Source organism: Eptatretus burgeri, chromosome 3 (genome assembly GCF_056783735.1).
Source record: "Eptatretus burgeri isolate ZD-2024b chromosome 3, Ebu_testis_v1, whole genome shotgun sequence".
Classification (NCBI taxonomy): domain Eukaryota; kingdom Metazoa; phylum Chordata; class Myxini; order Myxiniformes; family Myxinidae; genus Eptatretus; species Eptatretus burgeri.
The window spans coordinates 113,400,834-113,421,017 of NC_140963.1; the positions used below are offsets into that span (position 1 = coordinate 113,400,834).

The 20,184-nt window shown below is 44.2% G+C and overlaps 1 protein-coding gene across 5 annotated transcripts in view; it reads right to left on the minus strand.

Moving 5' to 3' along the window:
* Positions 1–20,184, minus strand: part of DNAAF3 (dynein axonemal assembly factor 3) — a 38,125-nt gene that overhangs the window by 8,598 nt on the left and 9,343 nt on the right. For 4 of the 5 annotated variants that reach the window (XM_085875165.1, XM_085875164.1, XM_085875167.1 and 1 more), the window contains exons 3-7: positions 16,008–16,165; positions 15,441–15,617; positions 6,022–6,144; positions 4,135–4,257; positions 3,253–3,445 (exon numbers count right to left, since the gene is read on the minus strand). In XM_085875165.1, coding sequence (XP_085731291.1) covers positions 3,253–3,445; positions 4,135–4,257; positions 6,022–6,144; positions 15,441–15,617; positions 16,008–16,165 — 774 coding nt within the window. The remainder of the gene's footprint in view (positions 1–3,252; positions 3,446–4,134; positions 4,258–6,021; positions 6,145–15,440; positions 15,618–16,007; positions 16,166–20,184) is intronic. The other variant, XM_085875166.1, reaches the window with a different exon arrangement.

Consider the following 20,184-nt stretch of genomic DNA (forward strand, 5'->3'; position numbering starts at 1 on the left):
AAAAAAAGGAGAAAGAGAAAGAGAAAGAGAAAGAGAGAGAGAGAGAGAGAAAAAAAAAAATCAGAATCAAGAAGTGGGGTGGATCAGGAAGGATGAAGTGAGGACTGCTGTGAAGAGGATGAAAAATGGAAAGGCGGTTGGCCCAGATGACATACCAGTGGAGGCATGGAAGTGCTTAGGAGAGATGGCAGTGGGGTTGTTAACCAGATTGTTTCATAAAATCTTGGAAAGTGAGAGGATGCCGGAGGAGTGGAGATGAAGTGTACTGGTTCCGATTTTCAAGAATAAGGGTGATGTGCAGAGCTGTAGAAATTACAGAGGGATAAAGTTGTTGAGCCACACCATGAAGTTGTGGGAAAGAGTAGTGGAAGCCTGGTTGAGAAGAGAGGTGACGATTTGTGAGCAGCAATATGGGTTTATGCCAGGAAAGAGCACCACTGATGCGATGTTTGCTTTGAGAATGTTGATGAAGTATTGGGAAGGCCAGAAGGAGTTACATTGTGTGTTTGTGGATAAAGAGAAAGCTTATGATAGGGTGCCAAGAGAGGAGTTGTGGCATTGTATGAGGAAGTCGGGAGTGGTGGAGAAGTATGTGAGAATTGTGCAGGATATGTATGAGGACAGTGCGACAGCGGTGAGGTGTGCGGGAGGAATGACGGATCGGTTTAAGGTAAAAGTGGGATTGCACCAAGGATCGACTCTGAGCCCTTTCCTGTTTGCAATGGTGATGGACAGGTTGATGGACGAGATTAGACTGGAGTCTCCATGGACTATGATGTTTGCGGATGACATCATGATCTGTAGGGAGAGTCGGGAGCAGGCTGAGGCGAGCCTTGAGAGGTGGAGGTACGCACTGGAGAGAAGGGGAATGATAGTCAGTAGGAGTAAGACGGAGTACATGTGCGTAAATGAGAGGGAGGGTGGTGGTATGGTGTGGTTGCAAGGAGTTGAGGTGGGGAAGGTGAATGAGTTTAAATACTTGGGATCAACTGTCCAAAATAACGGAGAGTGTGGGAGAGAAGTGAAAAAGAGAGTGCAGGAAGGATGGAGTGGGTGGAGAAGAGTTGCAGGAGTGATTTGTGACAGAAGGGTAGCTGCAAGAGATAAGGGGAAAGTATCTAAGACTGTAGTGAGACCAGCTATGTTGTATGGTTTGGAGGTGGTGGCGCTAACAAAAAGACAGGAAGCGGAGCTGGAGGTGGCAGAGTTAATGATGCTGCGATTCTCGTTGGGAGTGACAAGCATGGACAGGATAAGAAATGAGCGTATTAGAAGGACCGCGCAGGTAGGACGGTTTGGAGACAAAGTGAGAGAGGGGCGAGATTGAGATGGTTTGGACATGTGTACAGGAGGGAAGCGGAGTATATCGGGAGAAGGATGCTGAAGATGGAGCCACCAGGCAGGAGGAGAAGAGGAAGGCCAAAGAAGAGGTTCATGGATGCGGTGAAGGCGGACATGCGGGTGGTTGGAGTGTCAATGGAAGATGTGGAGGATAGAGCGAAATGGAGACGGTTGATCCGCTGTGGCGACCCCTAATGGGATACAGTCAAAAGAAGAAGAAGAAGAAGAGATTAATTCATGAGATCCCATCTGAACCCTTGGTGCTGTAATCTCAGGTTCAAATACTGTATTTGTCAATTGTGTTTTATACTGCATGTAAAAATACACTGCTGTCTTATATCTGCCCTGCATGTGATTCATGTAAAAGTTTCACCTTTTCATTATCATGTAAAAGTAAAGCTCAGTATGTTCATGTAAAAGTATTTCTCTATAACAATATCAATACCTTGAACCTTCGATCTCTTGCTGTTAAAATAAGTAATCGTAACAACGAGCAAATGTGCGAACTTTCCTTCTTTCATGGCTATAATTATTCCGACTTTCTCGTGAGGTTGTATTTGGGCCACATCGGCTGGGGAAAGTATTTGGGCCATCATCAACCCCAAGTTGTTTATTGTTCTGCAAAGTTGAGATTATTGATACTTGTTAAATCTGCAGAAATTATGCAATAAATATAAACAGACTAATATAAAAACCCATCAAAAATGATGGGTTGGAATTATTTTATTTGAAATATTCAAGGAGACTAAAAGATATGATGTTTCAATTCAGAACAAGGAAAAGCATTATTTTAACGCACTACATGTACAAATGTGATCATATTTTCTTTATCTTCTCGGATGTTTTGCTTTGACGGTGCAGCCTCGTAAGCGTGCCAATGTCTGAAGCCTCGGCCTAGGGTCCGGTGTGCTTTTATCTTCTTTATTTACGAGACATCCTACAGACGTAAATGAAAACACTCGTTTTACTCTGCGTGCATTGCACATCCCGTGCAACGAATTGAGACTCGGTTGACAAGTCACCATCTACAGGGTGGGGCATTTATATCTGACACATTTGCAATCTTTCTAGCCGGAAGCAGTCTTGGCATAACTAATTATTGTTTCCTTTGTTTTACAGATAATACTTGAAAGTTTTAAATGATGGAGCACTTTAAATGCAATGAGCATTTTTTTTTAATTTAATTGTTTTTTTAAATGCAATGAGCATGCCAATTTCACAAACAAGGTCATCATGACAGATGAGGCACACTTTGATTTGGCAGATTTAACTCTACCAGATTTCTTCCTATGGGGATTTCTGAAGGGCAAAGTTTATAAAGAGCATCGATCGATGAATTGAAGGCAAACATCACTGCAACCATCCGCAACATTGATCAAGTGACATTGCTTGCGGTAACGAACAATATGATGATCCGCTGTCGTGAATGTATGAATTTGAAAGGGGCCCATTTGTCTGATGTAATTTTAAAGAAATAAAGCATCAAATTTTATTTTAAAAGCTTGAAGTATGTGCCGATGTTGAAGAGAATTTTTTTTAATTTTATTTGGTTTAGAAACCAAAAAGTTATAAGGATAATAAAACCGTCAGATATCAATGCACCACCCTGTACAATTCCAATTGAAGAGATGTAATTAATTACTCTTTCTGGAAAATGGTTTTTGAGTTGTTTTTTTTTGTTTTTTATCCTGAAAAATAGACCGTAGTGATCATCATGTTTAAAGATTGGCCTTTAAAACCCTTCTTAAATCGGCCTTATGAAGGGGACAGACAAATACACTTTTATATAGGTAGACACTTACCATGGTCGAAACATACAAATTACGGCAAATTAGGTATAGAGTGCCTTTTTGGGAACTTTTAGTGTTGTGGATGAAAAGGGGGTTGGTGAATATTGTGCGAATGGATTACCAAAAGAAGCCTCAGTCGAGGAAGAAGAGGATAATGAAACGACAGAGTCATCTCCTGTGGAAAGTGGGCTGGAATCATTGCTCGTTGTGATGGATCCTGAATCTGGCTTTGCTTGCAGATAGGAATATTTCTTCCCAGTTAACAACTCGTGGAACAAAGCCATTAGGCTGTGATACGAAATGTCTTGTGCTGTCTGTAAAATATCCAAAACACAATGAACTGCATGCTCATGATATACTCCACATTCTGACACCAATTATTCCTACAAAATCAAGTCTCATGGAAGAGTGGGGTGATTGAGGGTGAAAAGGCAAAACACTGACTGGGGCAGGGGGATGTACGAACATGAAAAGAGGGAGGGGAAAAAACACAGGAACACATCAGAACTGGAAGGGCACTGTAGAGCAGATCGTCTCGCCTTGCGTGCTTTTTCTAAACTAAAATACCATTGTTATCTGAACGTGTTACTGCAATGGCCCACTGCTCTTATCGTGCATATATCCATATCATCCATGTGCCTGTCCTATTATGTCAGCTTCTTGGCATAGGTTATGACATAAGTTTAATTCACTCATTGGGTGGTCGATGAGATATATAAGGTTTCAGCTTTTTAGGGGGGATGACACTGATTTAACCAATTATGGCTGGAATACCACTTCACTTCTAATGTCATCATTATCACCATGATACCCCATGGGGAGTTGATAACATGCCAAGTTTCAATTTTTTCGTTGAGCAGTTTCGGAGATGCGCAAAGATGTTATGCCGTTTCCAAGTGCAAAAGTTGCACTTTTGATTAAAATATTTATACATATATATTTCCATTTGATAGTTTGTTGAGAAATTTTGGGATCACGTGTGTATTTGAGTTTTCACACTCACGTTGACAAAGACTCCATTGCATGTTTTCTTCAGATTCTCCTCCTCAGTCTCGATACCGAATGACACAAATGGACCAGTCACTATATCACCCCAGTAGCCTCTTGCAGACCGACGTTCTCCATTCTGCGCAAAAAAAAGAATGTTGTACAAACATTGACACCTGATTATCTTATCATGATTGTGTGTTTGGCCTTTGCACATATTCCAGTTGCAATTTAAAAACACACTTCGGGGTTGATCTGCACAGGCTGGCGAATGATGGAACATGAAATGAGCTAAACCTCCTTATCTTCATCTGATCATCTGCCCTGATGGTGGAGGTGACAGGATTTTGGTGTTCTTCCTGTGCATGCAGCATCAGGCTGCATGTAGTATAATGCCCTAATGCACCGGTGCCACTGATGCAATGCCTCTTCACAAGCACATCCATCCATCCATTGGGACCATACTCTGTGCAGAGCGTTGGTGCTGCCTAAGCAGTCTCCTTGGCTATTGGGCACAATCCTGGACGGGTCTGGCACAGGATACCAGCAAGCTGTCACTCATTTTGCCGACCTCGGAAGGATGACAGGCAGAGTCAACCCCACCTAGTGTTGATTCAACGGAAACAGGACTCAAATTCAGGACCCAAAGATCCAAAGCCAGCCAACACAAGCTTACAAAGGACACAATGGGATCTTTAACATCCACCAACGAATGCTGGCAGACACTCGCCCAGTTTAATGTCCATCTGAGGGATGGCGCACACAATGATAAATCACTGTGTGTGAAACACCAGGATGACAGTTTATAGCTGGATCGGGATTCAAACCCAGGCTAGACAGCTTGGCGGGGAGTGTGTATACCTTAATGTCATCCTGACAGCCCATGACATTGGTGGCAATGCAGGCCAATTTTTGGTCATGTCTCCAGCAGATAAATCGGTGAAATTGGGTTGAAATATTGGAAGAAAAAAAAAATCTCTCAGATCTAATTTATCCAATTATGACTTGATGAACAACTCAACTTGCTTAAAAATCAATAAATAAATCTCAATTCCGAAAGTTGATAACAGTTTACAACAAACCCGGGACTTAGTCAACCGAAAGGGCTTCTAGAGAGCCCCCTAAACTCTTCATTCGAGAGATACATTTTGCTGCCATCTATGTATTGTGTACACACCAAAGGGTTGGAGGTTAATTGAGAAAAGGAAAAGGGATATGAGAGAAACAGAAGAGTTGGGAGGAGTGTGGGAAGATTAAGAGAAAGATGTTTTAAATATAAAGATACAAGGGAGTATGGATGTGTGTGAAGCAAATTTGGGGGAGAAGGGGGTTTGGGTCAAAATCCACTATATTTGCATTTAAAAAAAGATCCCGTTACAAGTCAATGTGTACTTGTTTAGATGTGGGTTCATTTTCAAATACTAACTTTTCAAAGCACAATGTATTTGAATACGAGTTGGTCTTGTCATTTATAGATACAATCTACATAGTAAGTGTATAAATTAAATATAAAAATCATAATCTACATCTTAAAAAAGGCAAACATTTCAAACTTATTAGCACATTCCCACCCCCCTCCTTGTCACCTTTTTTCTTTTTCCTCTTCTACCCCTTCCCCCTTTCCCCAACTCATTCAGCCTTCTCCTCCCCAACTCTTCTACCCCCCCCATTCCTTCCCAACTCATATTTTATCCTCATTTTCCACGACTCTTGTCCCCTCCCATTTCTTCCCTGTTCTTCCACATTGCCTCCCTTTTCTCCTCATTTTCCTCTTCCTCTATTCCACACACAATTTGTAGACAGCGATTTTGTACAAACATATAGCTAGCTCCTTAATAACAAAATTAGGAAGGAGGGACATAAAGCAAGTTTCCTGTTGTAATAATAAGACCATATACAGTACATGCATCAGGAGCAAGCCTGAGGCAAGGCTTTTGTTTGCTTCTTCAAAGATTCCTTCTCTGGGTTCAAACGCAATGCCCTTCTCTCGCCATCGGGTGTACTCCCGGTTACTGATCAACTTGGCCTGAAGAATACACACGTGTGCAGGGCATCACTGGGAGGAAGTCACACAAGGTGAGTGGAGCAGCATATGGGAGTACAAAGCAAGAATGGCATTCGTTACAGGACAAATGGTTGGTGTACCAGTGTGAGCCTAAAAAAGCGTTGCTTCCGACTTCCAATGTCCCACAAGATGTTGGTGCAAGTCGAGTTTTTTTTTTAATGAGATATTTGTGACGATAACCGTGACATGGTAGACTTGTTAGACTTTATCACAAGATATACAAGTGTGAGGTCAACACGTGAAAGAGTAGCACAACAGTTTTTGACCGTTGTGACGATACCACCCCCATGTCAGATCAGATGTTTTCCAGTGAAAAATGGAAGTTTGTGATGTGTTGTGTGTTTTGATGTAACAGTTCAATGGTGTTCCCATTGAACTGTGTACAAGATTGGAAAGATTGAGTGGTGTCAATTTGGCATCACCAAGCGCCATCTTGGGAGGCCCACTCGGAGCAGATATATTTTGACTCGCATGATAAATTATTGGGAGATGTTGAATACTGAATGTTCATTTTGAGTTGAAAATCAAAGTCGATGTGAACACTTTCTCACATCAACATAACACAACGTGGGCCACAGTGAATCACTCAATGGGCCAAGCAACATGGTGGTGTGTGTGTATGGAGAAGGGGCTGTGCAGTGGTGATACAATGGTGCATGCATGATGAATAGCCACAATCCTTCCAGTCTCGTTTCAAGTTCAATGGGTGTACCACAGAGTTACATTTCAACCACAAGAGGGCGTAGTTCGATTAAATCATGGCCAGATTAGAAAGCTTGGCCGCCATCATCATTCTGGGCAAAAAATGCATCTGAAGTACCGGTACTTGAAAAATGGCGGAAAGCTGCGCTTGCTACGGTTGTACCAACTGAAGGAGGAGAAACGGTGAAATTTCCTTTCACAAGTGAGTCGTATCGTAGAGCACATGACGTCATTAAGTACATAACGAAAACGAGTTGGTTGTACTTTAATACTACACCATGACCATGTTAACCAGCCTGGTGTTGGCTTAGCGGTTAGAGTGGTAGCTTGGGATCCTATGGTCCTGAGTTTGAGCCTCGTCCACTGAATTAGCACCAGGTGGGTTGACTCATCCTGTCACCCTGCCGAGGTCGGCAAAATGAGTACCGGTGTGCTGGGGTAATAACCATTCGGGGTAACCTGTGTCGGAGTGATGACCCATCCAAGCTCCGGTAACAACTGGAAATAAGTCAGAGATGGTATCACCACATCTCGCAGCACTCTCAGTACCAGAGTAGAGTTCAAACATCTGATCTATCAGTTTTGGTGGCACCGCACGAAGACCAAGAATCCTTCAGAGGGCATCCTGATTCACTGAATCAAACGCTTTGCAGAGAATAAAATGGGCTGCAAGCAGCCCCCTGCTGAAACTCTCGTCTATGTTCGGTGAGGACTCGAAGATCAAGGATATGGTCAATCGTTGACCTCTTTGGTGTAAAGCCTGACTGCTCTGGATGCTGGTGCTCAAGCAGATGGTGGCGAACCCTTTCAAGAATTATCCGAGCAAAGACCTTGCCCTGCACTGAGAGCAGTGTCACCCCTCGGTAGTTGTTGCAGTCTTGGTGATCACCCTTTCTTTTCCAGAGAGGGACAACAAGGCTCCTCTTCCAGTCAGTTGGGATTATGCCTGTGTTCCAGGCGGAGCACAAAACTGCATGCAATGACACGAGTGCATCATTTCCACCAGCCATGAGAAGTTCAGCATGGATGCGAAAGATCAGTGGAGCTTTACCCCATTTCAACCGGTTTCCACAAATGAAGGTGGACCACAATTAATTGGAGGGTCAGCAACAGTGATTGTAACACCCCTGATGTCCAACTCGACAGCTGGGGGATCAGCCTGGTACAACCGCTCAAAGTAACCAGCCCAGCGGGCCTTCACTTCAGACTCCTCTGTGAAGAGCCTACCACTCTCTGCTCTAACTGCAGTACACCGAGTGATGGGCTTGGATGAACGCAATGCGCGAATTCCCCTGTAAGCACGATGAATGCAATGCGCGAATTCCCCTGGAAGCAGAACAAGAATCACTTGACCACAGGTGATGCTCCACCCCCTCACAGATTCCTCGCACATAGGCCTCCAGGTCCACCCTTGGCACATATAGTTTTACGCCTCAGCTCCCTGAACAGCTCAGCTCTGCCATTCAGCCTGGCCCTGCGAGTGTGGTCAAAGGTATCCAGTGTCCCTTGAGAGACAAAATTCTTCTTCGCCCTCCGATGAGTTCCAAGACATCCACCGGCAACATGAAGGACGGTGGTCTTGAAGGCACTCCACAACTCTTCAGGACCTCTCAAAGCACCCACACCCCCAAAATCTCCACTCAGCTGGTTCGCAAACTCCTCAGCTGCCCTCTCATCCTTGAGCTTGCCAACATCCAGCCAAGGCTGGAATTGTACCATTCTCCTGGATTTAAGGTGCAACTTAAGAGTTGCTTCAACAAGCCGGTGGTCAGTATTGAGGAACTGAGCACTCCAGTAGACCCTGCAGTTCTGGATCATCCTCCAGTGACCATCAATGAGCAAGTGGTCAATCTCCTTTGCCACACTGCCAGCGTTGGAATATCAAGTCCAGCGATGAGCTTGTGGGCGCTGAAACCATGAACCAGCCACCCGAAGTCTACGACTTCTTGCAAAGTCAAGGAACTTAGTGCTATTCAGGTTCACAGTTCCAGACCCATGGGGACCAACACACGTCTCATAACCATCCCAATCAGTTCCAGTCGATGCATTGAAATCCCCCAAGACTCAAAGTGTATCTCACCTGGGGCAGTGATCAACCACAAACTCGATCGTGGCATAGAATACGTCCTTCACGGTGAGATCACTTGCCTCAGTCGGAGCATATACAGAGACCAAGGAAATGACACCCAAGGAGTGACGAATCCTTAGTCTCATAATACGCCTGTTGACCGGTGTCACCTCAATTATCATTGGAGTCAGCTTATTGGACACAGCTACAGCAACTCCTTGGGCATGGTAACCATCAGAGCGACCAGACCAATACTAGGTGTAACCACCCACCATGATCTCGCCGCAATCCGGTCTCGGAACTTTAGAGAGTGCTGCAATACCGATGTCCAAACGCTTGAGCTCAGATGATAACAGAGACAGGTGATCATCCTCCCTTTGGGATAGGACATTCCAGGCACCCACACGAATGGACCACCTCAGGTTAACCCAAGGACACCGCCGTCTGGTGGACGACACCTCAACACCACTCTGACACACTCTCTTGCAATCTGACCCGGGAATGTTACCCCATGGTTTCCCTCCTTTCATCAAAGATTGGGGGTCCCAAAGGCTTTGCCCCAATCCCGTCATCCAGTGAGCTGCCCTGCGAAGGGAAGCTGCACAGGAGGTACTCACACGGAGTGTGCTTTCAGATTTTTTTGTGCATCGAGAATGTTTTGCGGAATGAAGGGTTTTACGGTGGCCGGAGTGCAAATCCTGCCACCAACCTCCTAATAAGAAGTAACCCAACTGCAGGACGACATCCGCAGACAGTTAGTTGGGCACTAGATATGGATGGCCGTTGGCTCACAAGGAGCTCCTCTGCTCTTTGACAGATTTTGTTCTTCATCCTGCTGGGTGACCATATCATACACCCTCCTCACCAGGAAACCTGGTGGGGGAGACGGTTTCGACGCCGACAACGCAACCATGGAACAGGTGAGTCCAGGCTTACATGATACCTGTCGCAAGTCACAGATCTGATCTGGCCTGACCTGACAATAGTCTCATAATTTCATTTCAGGAAAAACATGGAGGAAGAAGGTGATTCCTTTAGTGTATCGGCCTGTCCGGCAGTCAAACAAAAGTGAAAATCATTCCAAACAGGAAACGTAATGTATTTAGAGACGTCATAAAGGGCAAAAACAACAGGCACGAATAACTAATCTAATGTGTTAAATAAGGTGGTGTAAAAGGAAGTGTATCCATAAACAATGATAATCATCCAAAAAAAGTTTTTTTTTCTGCAGCCTTTTGTGTCACCACCGCACAGCCCCTTCTCCATCCACACACACCACCATGTTGCTTGGCCCATTGAGCGATTCACCGTGGCCCACATTGCATTATGTTGATGTGAGAACTTTTATTTTATTTCAATTGAATTATATTGTTGTGGTTATGGGTCCTCAGGGTAAAGGAATCTGTAATATAACGTCAGTTATTTCTTTAGTATCTGTTTAATTTGCGTGTCGTATTACACGTGAACAGATATGCATTGTGAATGTAATATATAGTGTCTACCTTGCCAATTGCTTCTTTTCTGGAACAATTTTCCTATTAGTTTCGTTTCTTTCCCTGTTTCATCGCCACAAATGTTCAGAGACTCTTCACGGCCCTAGCGAGTAGCAAACCATCCTACACCGGTCCACCGGCATAAACCTCATTTCAGGAAAAACATGGGATCACAACGCCTACATGCCCCCCTCCTCCAAGCTCCCGATAATGCCACCAATCGAGGGGGACTTGTCATCTTGATCAAGAAGCGATCACGCCCAAAAGGAAGGAGCCAATTGGGCTCGATCCAGGTGGATTAAGAGCGAATATCGGAGGAGTTATGTGCCGGGGACAGGCAATATAAGGCCAGTAATTTCTCGTTCAGATTTATTGGTGCGCTTATTGATCCTAGAGTTCTCACCTCATCATCTCACTTCCTTTCCTTACCTTTGGCGATAGACTGCTCTGCTTGGATTTCGGTACTGGCAGCGGCATGGGCGTTCTGCGCTGATCCTTGAGTTGGGTGTGCTAGGTCGTGCTGTGCGGAACAGGCCTGGCACGGATGTGGTGAAAAACAGTGCGGCAGCTTTATATCTCTGGGGGTCATTGGTGTGAACCTCGCAGTCGCTGGTGTTTGGTTCCAGACATCTGAGCATCAGTGAATAAAGAACCGAGTGCCTCAGGGTACCTGAGTCATTCACCCTGGTCATGGGAGACACTCCACGCCCTCCAGGAGCCGCGAACCTGCAGCTCGTGCAACCTCCGAGAGGGACGCACCAGGCTCCCCAGAGTCCGTTGCACCAAGTTATTGGGAGCTGTCTTGTTTTCCCCTCATTTGTCTCTATATCTCTGTCGAGTGAATGCGATTCCGAGTTATTTTGTTAAGTTGACTGTACATCCAAGCATTGCAAGGGTGCATGTTTCACTGAGTTTCTAATTTGGGGATTGTTTGTTGCTTTTTTGTACATATGTGCCTTTTCTTTTAATCTATACCAATGAGTGTGTCAGTGTGTCAGTGTGTCTCCTGCATAACTCCAAAACCATGACACCTTGCAGCTGGAAACTTTGCATGCAAACGAAGAAAACTCCAAGGAAGTGCATGAGTGAAAATTGAGTGTTTGGGTTAATTAAAACACCCCTTTTGAAGATAATTAACGGCCTTATTTAATTATATCCTTCATCAGGCATATCCTCAGCCACCTAGCTCTTTGGGGTCTAAAGGCATATCCAAGGTAACTTCGCTGGGGGTCTGAAGCCACCATTTTTTGGCCTGCTCAACCATGCCTTGACTTGGAAGAGACCACAACGATTTCTTTATGATAAAGTTTTTTTTTCACTTTCCTCACTTATATCATCAAATGCTTCTTCATCCTAGCTAAAAATTACTGTATACTTCACTTTTGTAAGTGCTAGTTTTCAAATTAGAAGCTTGGACCGATTTCATGCATTATATGATATAATTTTCCATGATCTACTCTCACAGACTAATTAAAGCATACCATTGAAATATTGTTTCGGTTTTGAGGATCGGATATCATCCACACTGAAGAAGTGTCAATTTGGAGTTAAATCTGATAATTTAAAGAAATAACGAGTCTTATAACTAAGGCGACATACCTATTTACATTAAGCAAGCAAGGCTGTGTGCCCTCCTTTTCCATGGATGCACAAGAAAATGTGAAATTTCCAAAGCATTAAACTTATCTTTTTCTACTGTTTGGAGAATTATGCCGAGTGAACAAAAAGTTTAGGAATGTGCCAAAATGAACCAACTTCATTGAGCTATATGAGTAAATGCATTCACTGCTAGACCTCGCGTCCTGTCCCGCAGAGGGACTGCTTATCCATAGCGTCGACAAGATCTGTGTCTATATTTTCGGAGGTTTTGTGAGGTGCTCTACAGGGAATCAAAGCAAATCTGGTGAAAAACAGATGTTTTAAAATGAAGTAATAACGTTTGCATGGACAAGGAACATGTACCATGTGACGCGTGCACAGAGGAGCAGGCAACATGGTGGATTATTTGCAATGTATATTTCACGGGTGATTAAAATTTGCGATGTCAACAGGGTTGCAACTCTTTTGTGGATAAAGTCATTATTTGAACAAATTCATTTCATTTCTTTAACTGCTGTGTGTGCGATGAAGACCGGCTTTAAAATTGAAGGGATCCCATGTGTTATGCAGCCACAGCCTGGCCACCCATTCCTTCAATTGGAGTGCTTGCTTGAGTGCTTAATCCACTTGCCGAGCACCCTGAAGTCGATAGGGGAACGCGCTACATCATTCTGAGTGAATCGTTCACTCACTGCGGACGTTTTTGCCACGCCACGTCATTCAGAGTGAGTGCTTTGTGGTTCGTGATACGCGAACCTGAACCAGTGGTTGGTGCTCCGTTATCCTGAGCGAGTGGTTGGTGCTCCATCATCCTGAGTGAGTGGTTCGTGCTCCGTCATCCTGAGCGAGTGGTTCGTGCTCCGTCATCATGAGCGAGTGGTTGGTGCTCCGTCATCCTGAGCGAGTGGTTGGTGCTCCGTCATCCTGAGCGAGTGGTTGGTGCTCCGTCATCCTGAGCGAGTGGTTGGTGCTCCGTCATCCTGAGCGAGTGGTTGGTGCTCCGTCATCCTGAGCGAGTGGTTGGTGCTCTGTCATCCTGAACGAGTGATTGGTGCTCCATCATCCTTATCGAGTTGTAAAATAACACCCGATTTCCAAGTCGTTTGCTGTATTTACGTGTTTGCTAAATTTGCGAGCCAAATTGTGTTTTTTCCTCACCCTTCACGGGCAGCTGTTTATAAAGTTTAATGTCTGTGAATATCTCCCAAAAAACCTATATATAAATGCAACATTGTTTTTCGGCAAAAGCTACTCATGGTTTTTTGGGTGGTATACACTACGTACTGCAGTCGGTAATCACACTTACTCCAATCAGCCGATTGCCGAAAAAGTGTGTATGTGTGTGTGTGTGTGTGTGTGTGTGTGTGTGTGTGTGTGTGTGTGTGTGTGTGTGTGTGTGTGTGTGTGTGTGTGTGTGTGTGTGTGTGTGTGTGTGTGTGTGTGTGTGTGTGTGTGTGTGTGTGTGTGTGTTGTGATCATAAAGCATAACATATTCTCTCTGATAACTCCCCTACCCCCATATCTATCTATCTCTATCTCTATCTCTATCTCTTTCTCTATCTCTCATCCTTGCTCTACCCCCTCCCAATACAGTGCAGCACCCTTCTCCCACACCTCTCTCTCTCCTCTCTCTGTCTGTCTCTGGACATATCCGGACGGTGGTTATGTCTGGACGATGGTCGTCTCCCGGTAGGGTTTGTCTCTGGACGTGTCCGGCTGGTATTTATCTCTGGATGTGTCCGGATGGAAGTTTGTCTCCGGATGTGTCCAAATGGTGTATGTCTCCGGACAGCTTGGCTCTAGAAGCGTCCGGGCGGTTCTTGTCCCTGGTCGCGTCCGGGCGGGAGTTTGTCTCCGGTCGCGTCCGGGCGGGAGTTTGTCTCCGGTCGCGTCCGGGCGGGAGTTTGTCTCCGGTCGCGTCCGAGCAGTGTTTGCTTTCAAGCAGTGTTTGTGGTATGACAGATAGGAAATGGATTTCAGACATTATTTTGTTTCCATCTCCACCATTATTCTATGCAGAATCATTATGTTGAAACAGTATGAATCTTAATTAATGCTGCACCGCACATCTGCCTTCCCTTCCTCTCATCCCACACTGTCTTCCCTTCCCCCACCCCTCCTCGCTACTCCTTCCTCCCCTCTCTCCTTTCCCCTCCACCTATTCACTCTCCCCCCTCTCTCTCTCTCCCCCACCCCCTCTTCCCTCCTCTTTTTCAACCCCCACCCCCGGCCCCTTTAGTATTCCCATTAGCAAAGCGACGGGTGGTATTTGCTCGTCCATGTATAAACCTGATTTGGTCTTTGATTCATCCTGTTTTCTCATGAAGGTTACTACATATGGCGGCTCCTGGGAGATCTGTTTGAGATATAGATTGTCGTGGTTAAGTATTGCATCGATAAGATTGCATCATGTGATTTGGTAAGCTTGGCAAAAAGATAAGTTCTGTCACGTGACCACCTACCAGCAAGGTACTCTCATGCCAAGGACCATGATCTGCACGGGAAAGCGGCTCTGGCCACGGGATCCAACAGAGATCACAGACGAGGACCTGTCGTGGTCACTTTGCAACTCACCGAGTTTGGACCAGAATTCTCCAGACTGACTGGGGACCGTAACAATATACTTGAACAGTGTGGAGCACAAATCGCCTTATTGGCACTTCCCAAAACCTCCAGTTTATCAGTACTTGGAAAAATATTATGCCATTTTATGTCATCTTGACCAATCAAATCTACTGGGCCAATCAAATCTACTCAGCATTGGGGAATGTTGAGATTCAGACAAAATCGTGGCTCGGAGGAAATATCGATTGTGCTCGGAAACGCAAAGCAAGGCTTGAAAGGATACCTTCCCATGTCCTTTTTCATCAGCCTGTGCAGGGTAAGGTGTTCTACAAAATCTCCATTTGTGTTTTATTTCCAAATTAAGGAAAACTTTTTGTGATAGCTTATGCAGCATGTTGCTCGTTGCATCATTACTGGGGGTGTGGCTATGCTGCTGATACAATGGCCCATGTTGACCAGGACAGGAACTTGAACTTTCGTCAGAGCACCACACAATAGTCTCCGTCTACTTTTGAATGGTACCATTGGAACTTCAACATCCACAAGTAAATGATACTAGGCTATGTAGCTGGCTAAACATCCACTCTGAAGTGGGGCACACTCACTGAGGCAACCTCAGGTTGTAAAGCATCAAGATGGGGATTGTAATCGGCCGGCCGTGTCAGCTCAAAGGCATGTATGCTAGCTCTGAGATATCATGTCAGCCCTGAAGTACAATGACATCAACAGAAACAGATAAGGATGGGTAAATATATAGTTGTCTGACAAGATAGCACCCAGATATTTACAAAACAATTCCCCTTGAATGTATATGCCTTCAGTTTACATACCCCTCTGTCATGCAGTTTCATCATAAGGTCCCAATCATAGGCACCAAATCGACTGTCATAGCGCACACCCAGGTAGCGACGTAGACGAGCGTCCCAAAATTTGTCAATGGGAAAGACTCCACGGTCGGGATTCTTCCAGAACTTGAAGATGGCCTCCAGCTGATCCCTCTCTTTGAACTAGAAATGGACAAAGGATTATAATCAATTATATTTCATGATAAAAAAATGAGAGTTATCTGTTCATCCCCTCTTGTTCCTATTATTTTATTGCACCCTTGGAAGCACATCCTTGTGTGTATCATCATCTCATGTTGTTGTTTTGTTTGCCCATTTTTAAAGGTGTTGGTTCCATTTCTGTTAATTTCTCTTCACTTCCCTCAGTCTGCTATCTACCCATTATGTTTATCAAGCATTTATACATTCCAGCCTCAAGCACAAACATTCCAGCCATACGGTCTGTCTGCTATCACTTCCCTCAGTCTGCTATCTACCCATTATGTTTATCAAGCATTTATACATTCCAGCCTCAAGCACAAACATTCCAGCCATACGGTAGAGCTGTGCTACCTTGAGAGCAGTGATGTTGAAGCAGGGCAACATTAACCTGAGGAATTCTGGGTCAGTAACAGCACGGATAAGAAAGTTTGCTGTTTCACTAAGGTAGGACACTGTTGAGGATCGAATCAGCGTGTTTCCAAAAAGTTCCAAAAACATCTCCGTTTTCTCTGCAACAACATTAAGCACCACACAGGTAAACTATGCTTTTGGGTTGAGCAAATATATCATTGCATTTTGTATTTCTGCCAATAGCTGATGCAGTATATGGTGAACCGCAGAAATGAACAGTCATGACATCACCGAAACTGGCATATAATAAACTATTGAGTATCTATACTAATAAGTGTGTGTTCATTCGTGCGTGTGCGTGCGTTTCCTCCACAACTCAAAACCATGAAACCTAGCGGCCTGAAACTTTACATGCATAAGAACACAAGCTGAAACTTTTCACACTGCCTAAGAGAACTCCAATTGAGTGTATGAGTGAAAATTGGGTGTTTTAGTTAATTTAAACACTCCTTTTGAAGATAATTAATGGCCTTATTTAATTGTCCTTTATCAAAGTGTCGTGCTTGGTCACCTTGCTGTCTGTCGCTGGGGTTTAAATTCGCCTTTTGTTTTGGCCTGCTCAACAATGCCTTGACTGAACAGGCCACAGTAGTTTCTTTGTGATAAAGTTTTTTGTTTTTTTCCCCCCACTTTCCTCACTCGTATCATCGAATGCCTCATCATCATACCTACAAATCACTGAATACATTGTAATGCTTAAAAATGCCCGAAGACACCAGTGTTTGTGGCTTTGTATAATTTCCACAAATGCAATAACCTCTTGAATCTCTTAATGTGGGCAGGATTTCAAAATTTAAACTTCTTCATTGACCTCAGCCGTAGTTCTGACTGCGAAAAAACAAAAAGTGCTCATTTGTGTAATTCCATCATTGCTTGACATTCCAGGAATCTCATCCCACCCCCACCCCCCATCTCTCTTCCCCATTCTCCTCTCCCTCTCTCCTACCCTTCTCCCTCTCCCTACTCTCCACCACTCCCCCCCCACTCCTCTGTTAAAGGGCTGACGAGGAACAACTTTGAGGAGCAACAATCGAGGAACAACTTTGAATTTAAATTGGCTTACCCTGAGCGTCGCATGTATGAATCATATTAGGAGTGAACTGACCGGAGGAGCGCAAAGGTCGCTGCATGTGTGAGCATGTGTGCATGCAGGCAGGCCTTTGCCAGGTAGATAGCATGAGTTTTAAATGCTCCCACCCAGTTTTATGTAGAACGCGTGGTTGAAAAGAAAATGTTACTCTTTGGGCGTGTTTTATCGCCCTTTCCTTCTCCACCCCTCACGCTGCCTTCCCTTCCCCGCCCCTCATGCTGCCCTCCCTTCCCTGTCCCTCATGCTGCCTTCTCTTCCCCACCCCTCACGCTGCCTTTGCTTCCCTTCTTCTCGTGCCGCCTTCCCTTCCATTCCCCTCATGCCGCCTTCCCTTCCATTCCCCTCACGCCGCCTTCCCTTCCATTCCCCTCACACCGCCTTCCCTTCCATTCCCCTCACACCGCCTTCCCTTCCATTCCCCTCACACCGCCTTCCCTTCCATTCCCCTCACACCGCCTTCCCTTCCCCTCATGCCATCCTCTCGTTCCTTCCCCTCGCACTGCCTTCCCTTCCCCTCAAACTACCTTCCCTTCCCTTCATGCTGCCTTCCCTCCCTTGTGCCAGGAACAACTTAATTTCAATTTAATGTTATATTTTGCATGCGAAATGGAACATGAATCGGAAAACGAACCTGTAGTCTCGTAGTACTTTGCCTTTGAATTTGTCCCAATCGCACATGCTCAGAGAGGATTGAGATAATATATTTACTCTGGCAATCAACCAAATTGAAAATCATTCCAAACGGGAAACTTACTGTTTTTTATGGAGTCGTAAAGGACACAAACAATAGGAACGAAGAACAAATGTAACGTGTTAAATAAGATGGTCTGGTGTATCAGACGCTGTATCAATGGCAATAAACTTCCGGAATTTTGTGTTTTCTATGACCTTGAAAATCAAGAGAGGCGCAAAGCACCCTCCCTTTATTATGGGACAGTTTCATTGGAGGAAACTTTAACACAGTGACTGAAAATTCGTTTCTCAGCTTCCACTGGATGAAATTGGCTGTGAATTTCAGAGGTAAATCCTTTGTATGTCAAGGTAATATGTTCCAAATTTCAGCAACGTCCGTTTCCGCATTCTTGAGTTTTTAATGAAAACCCTTGAAATTCACGTTGGTGTCTGTCTGTATCTGTCTGTCCGTCTGCCCAAAATGTGTTGGCGCTCATATCTCAAAGGCTATACAAAGAAACTAGCTGAAACTTGGAATATACATCGGCCAATATGTCTAATTAATGGCTTTTGAAACAAATTCCATCTAAATGCTATCTTTTTTTGCTCATATTCAACTATCCATGCATCATCCACAAATAACTCAGAAATATCATGCAATTTTGCTTGGTTTCCACTGGAGGGCAGCACTATCTCTCATTTATGGATATGCATTGGTTGATCAATTTATTTGTGCATCAAATAAGTCGTCTACAATTGTACAAACTCATTTCCCTATGCTCACAAAGCGAAAAGCAGGGTTAAGCGATCGATAGCGGATGTATGGACGTACGTACGTGTCTACATTTTGTTAAGAGCGTACATCGAAAACTGTTCAGCGGAGGAAATTGAAACTTTACATGTTAAATGTCCATGTGATATAGAGGTCACTCTATTGAGGTCAACATAAGCCAAAGGTCAACATCGGCCAATTTTATAAAATCCTCAATTTTCACCCGCTTGACTATAAATTTGAAGAGGATTTGCATATCAGGTCACTGAATTCAACCACCAACTATTTTTGAGGTCAACATAGGCCAAAAAGGTACATAGGCCGAATTTCTAAAATTGTAAATTTTCATCCAATTGACTTGAAATTCGAAGAGGATTTGCACATTTGGCTATTCAATTCAACTTCCTATTATTTGTAGGGCACCCCTTAATATGAACTTTTCTCGAGCATTACTTGGTACCTCCTAAGAACACAAGGGTAGTACAGCATGCACAGAACATTTTTCTTAATGTGCCTTGTTTTCTATCGTCTGGTATTTTCTACAAGCTATGAATGTCTATTCTTTTCTACAGTTTGGCATTTTCTACAAGCTATGCAATGTCTATTCTTTTATATACACTGAAACGCAAAAGAAACTTACCACCTTTTAAACCTTCAAATATCAACAATAACACTGTGTGTAGTAAATGTGTGAACTTATTTGTGGACAATATTGTCCTCACTGTCAGACAAAACGGTCACGGATGGTCACTTGAACCTTCAATGGTCACTTTATAGCACAGCTGTTGAACAGCCGTTTTGACTGTCAGTGATTAGCTAAGGGGTACGGGATGATTTTAATGAGCTGCAGGTGATGTCTTGATATTGGCTTTAAAAAGGCCAGTGCAAAATGGGCATTTCAATCAACATGCCACGATTGTCAAGGGATCAACGGCAGTGTGCCTTTGGCATACTGCAAGGCGGATTGAGCTACCGTGAGGTGGCACGTCGCCTTGGCTGTTCACACCAGATGATATCGGCCCTGGTGGACAGAGACACCCTCCACAACTCTGCAGATGACAGACCTCGAGCAGGGAGGCCAAGAGTCACCACTGCAAGGCAGGACAGGCAGATGGTCCTAAGTCAGATGGCTTCAGGCATTGAGGACTGAGTCGGACAGAATCCAGCAGCAATCCATCCAAAGACTGGTAGGCAGTATGCACCGACGATGCACTGCCTGTATCCAAAACAATGGTGGCCACACACGCTATTGAAAGGGGACTGACATTGCACCTTATGCTGTTCTGTACTGTAGATCAAACTTATGAGATGGTGTATCTTAGTCAAAAACTTGACATGTCATCAATAAAATGCCAATGTTTCAATTAGCAATCGTTGGTTTGTTTTATTTTGAACTGTTACAATTTTATTCCATTTCAAACAAGTGGTAAGTTTATTTTGCGTTTCAGTATAGTTTGCCACATGGCACATACCATCTAAAAGGGCCTTTTCTATGCCCCTGGCATTTTCCCCAAGAATCTTTATTTTATTTCAATTGAATTATGTACTTCAACATTGAAGGACACAAATCTCCTTCTTGGAAC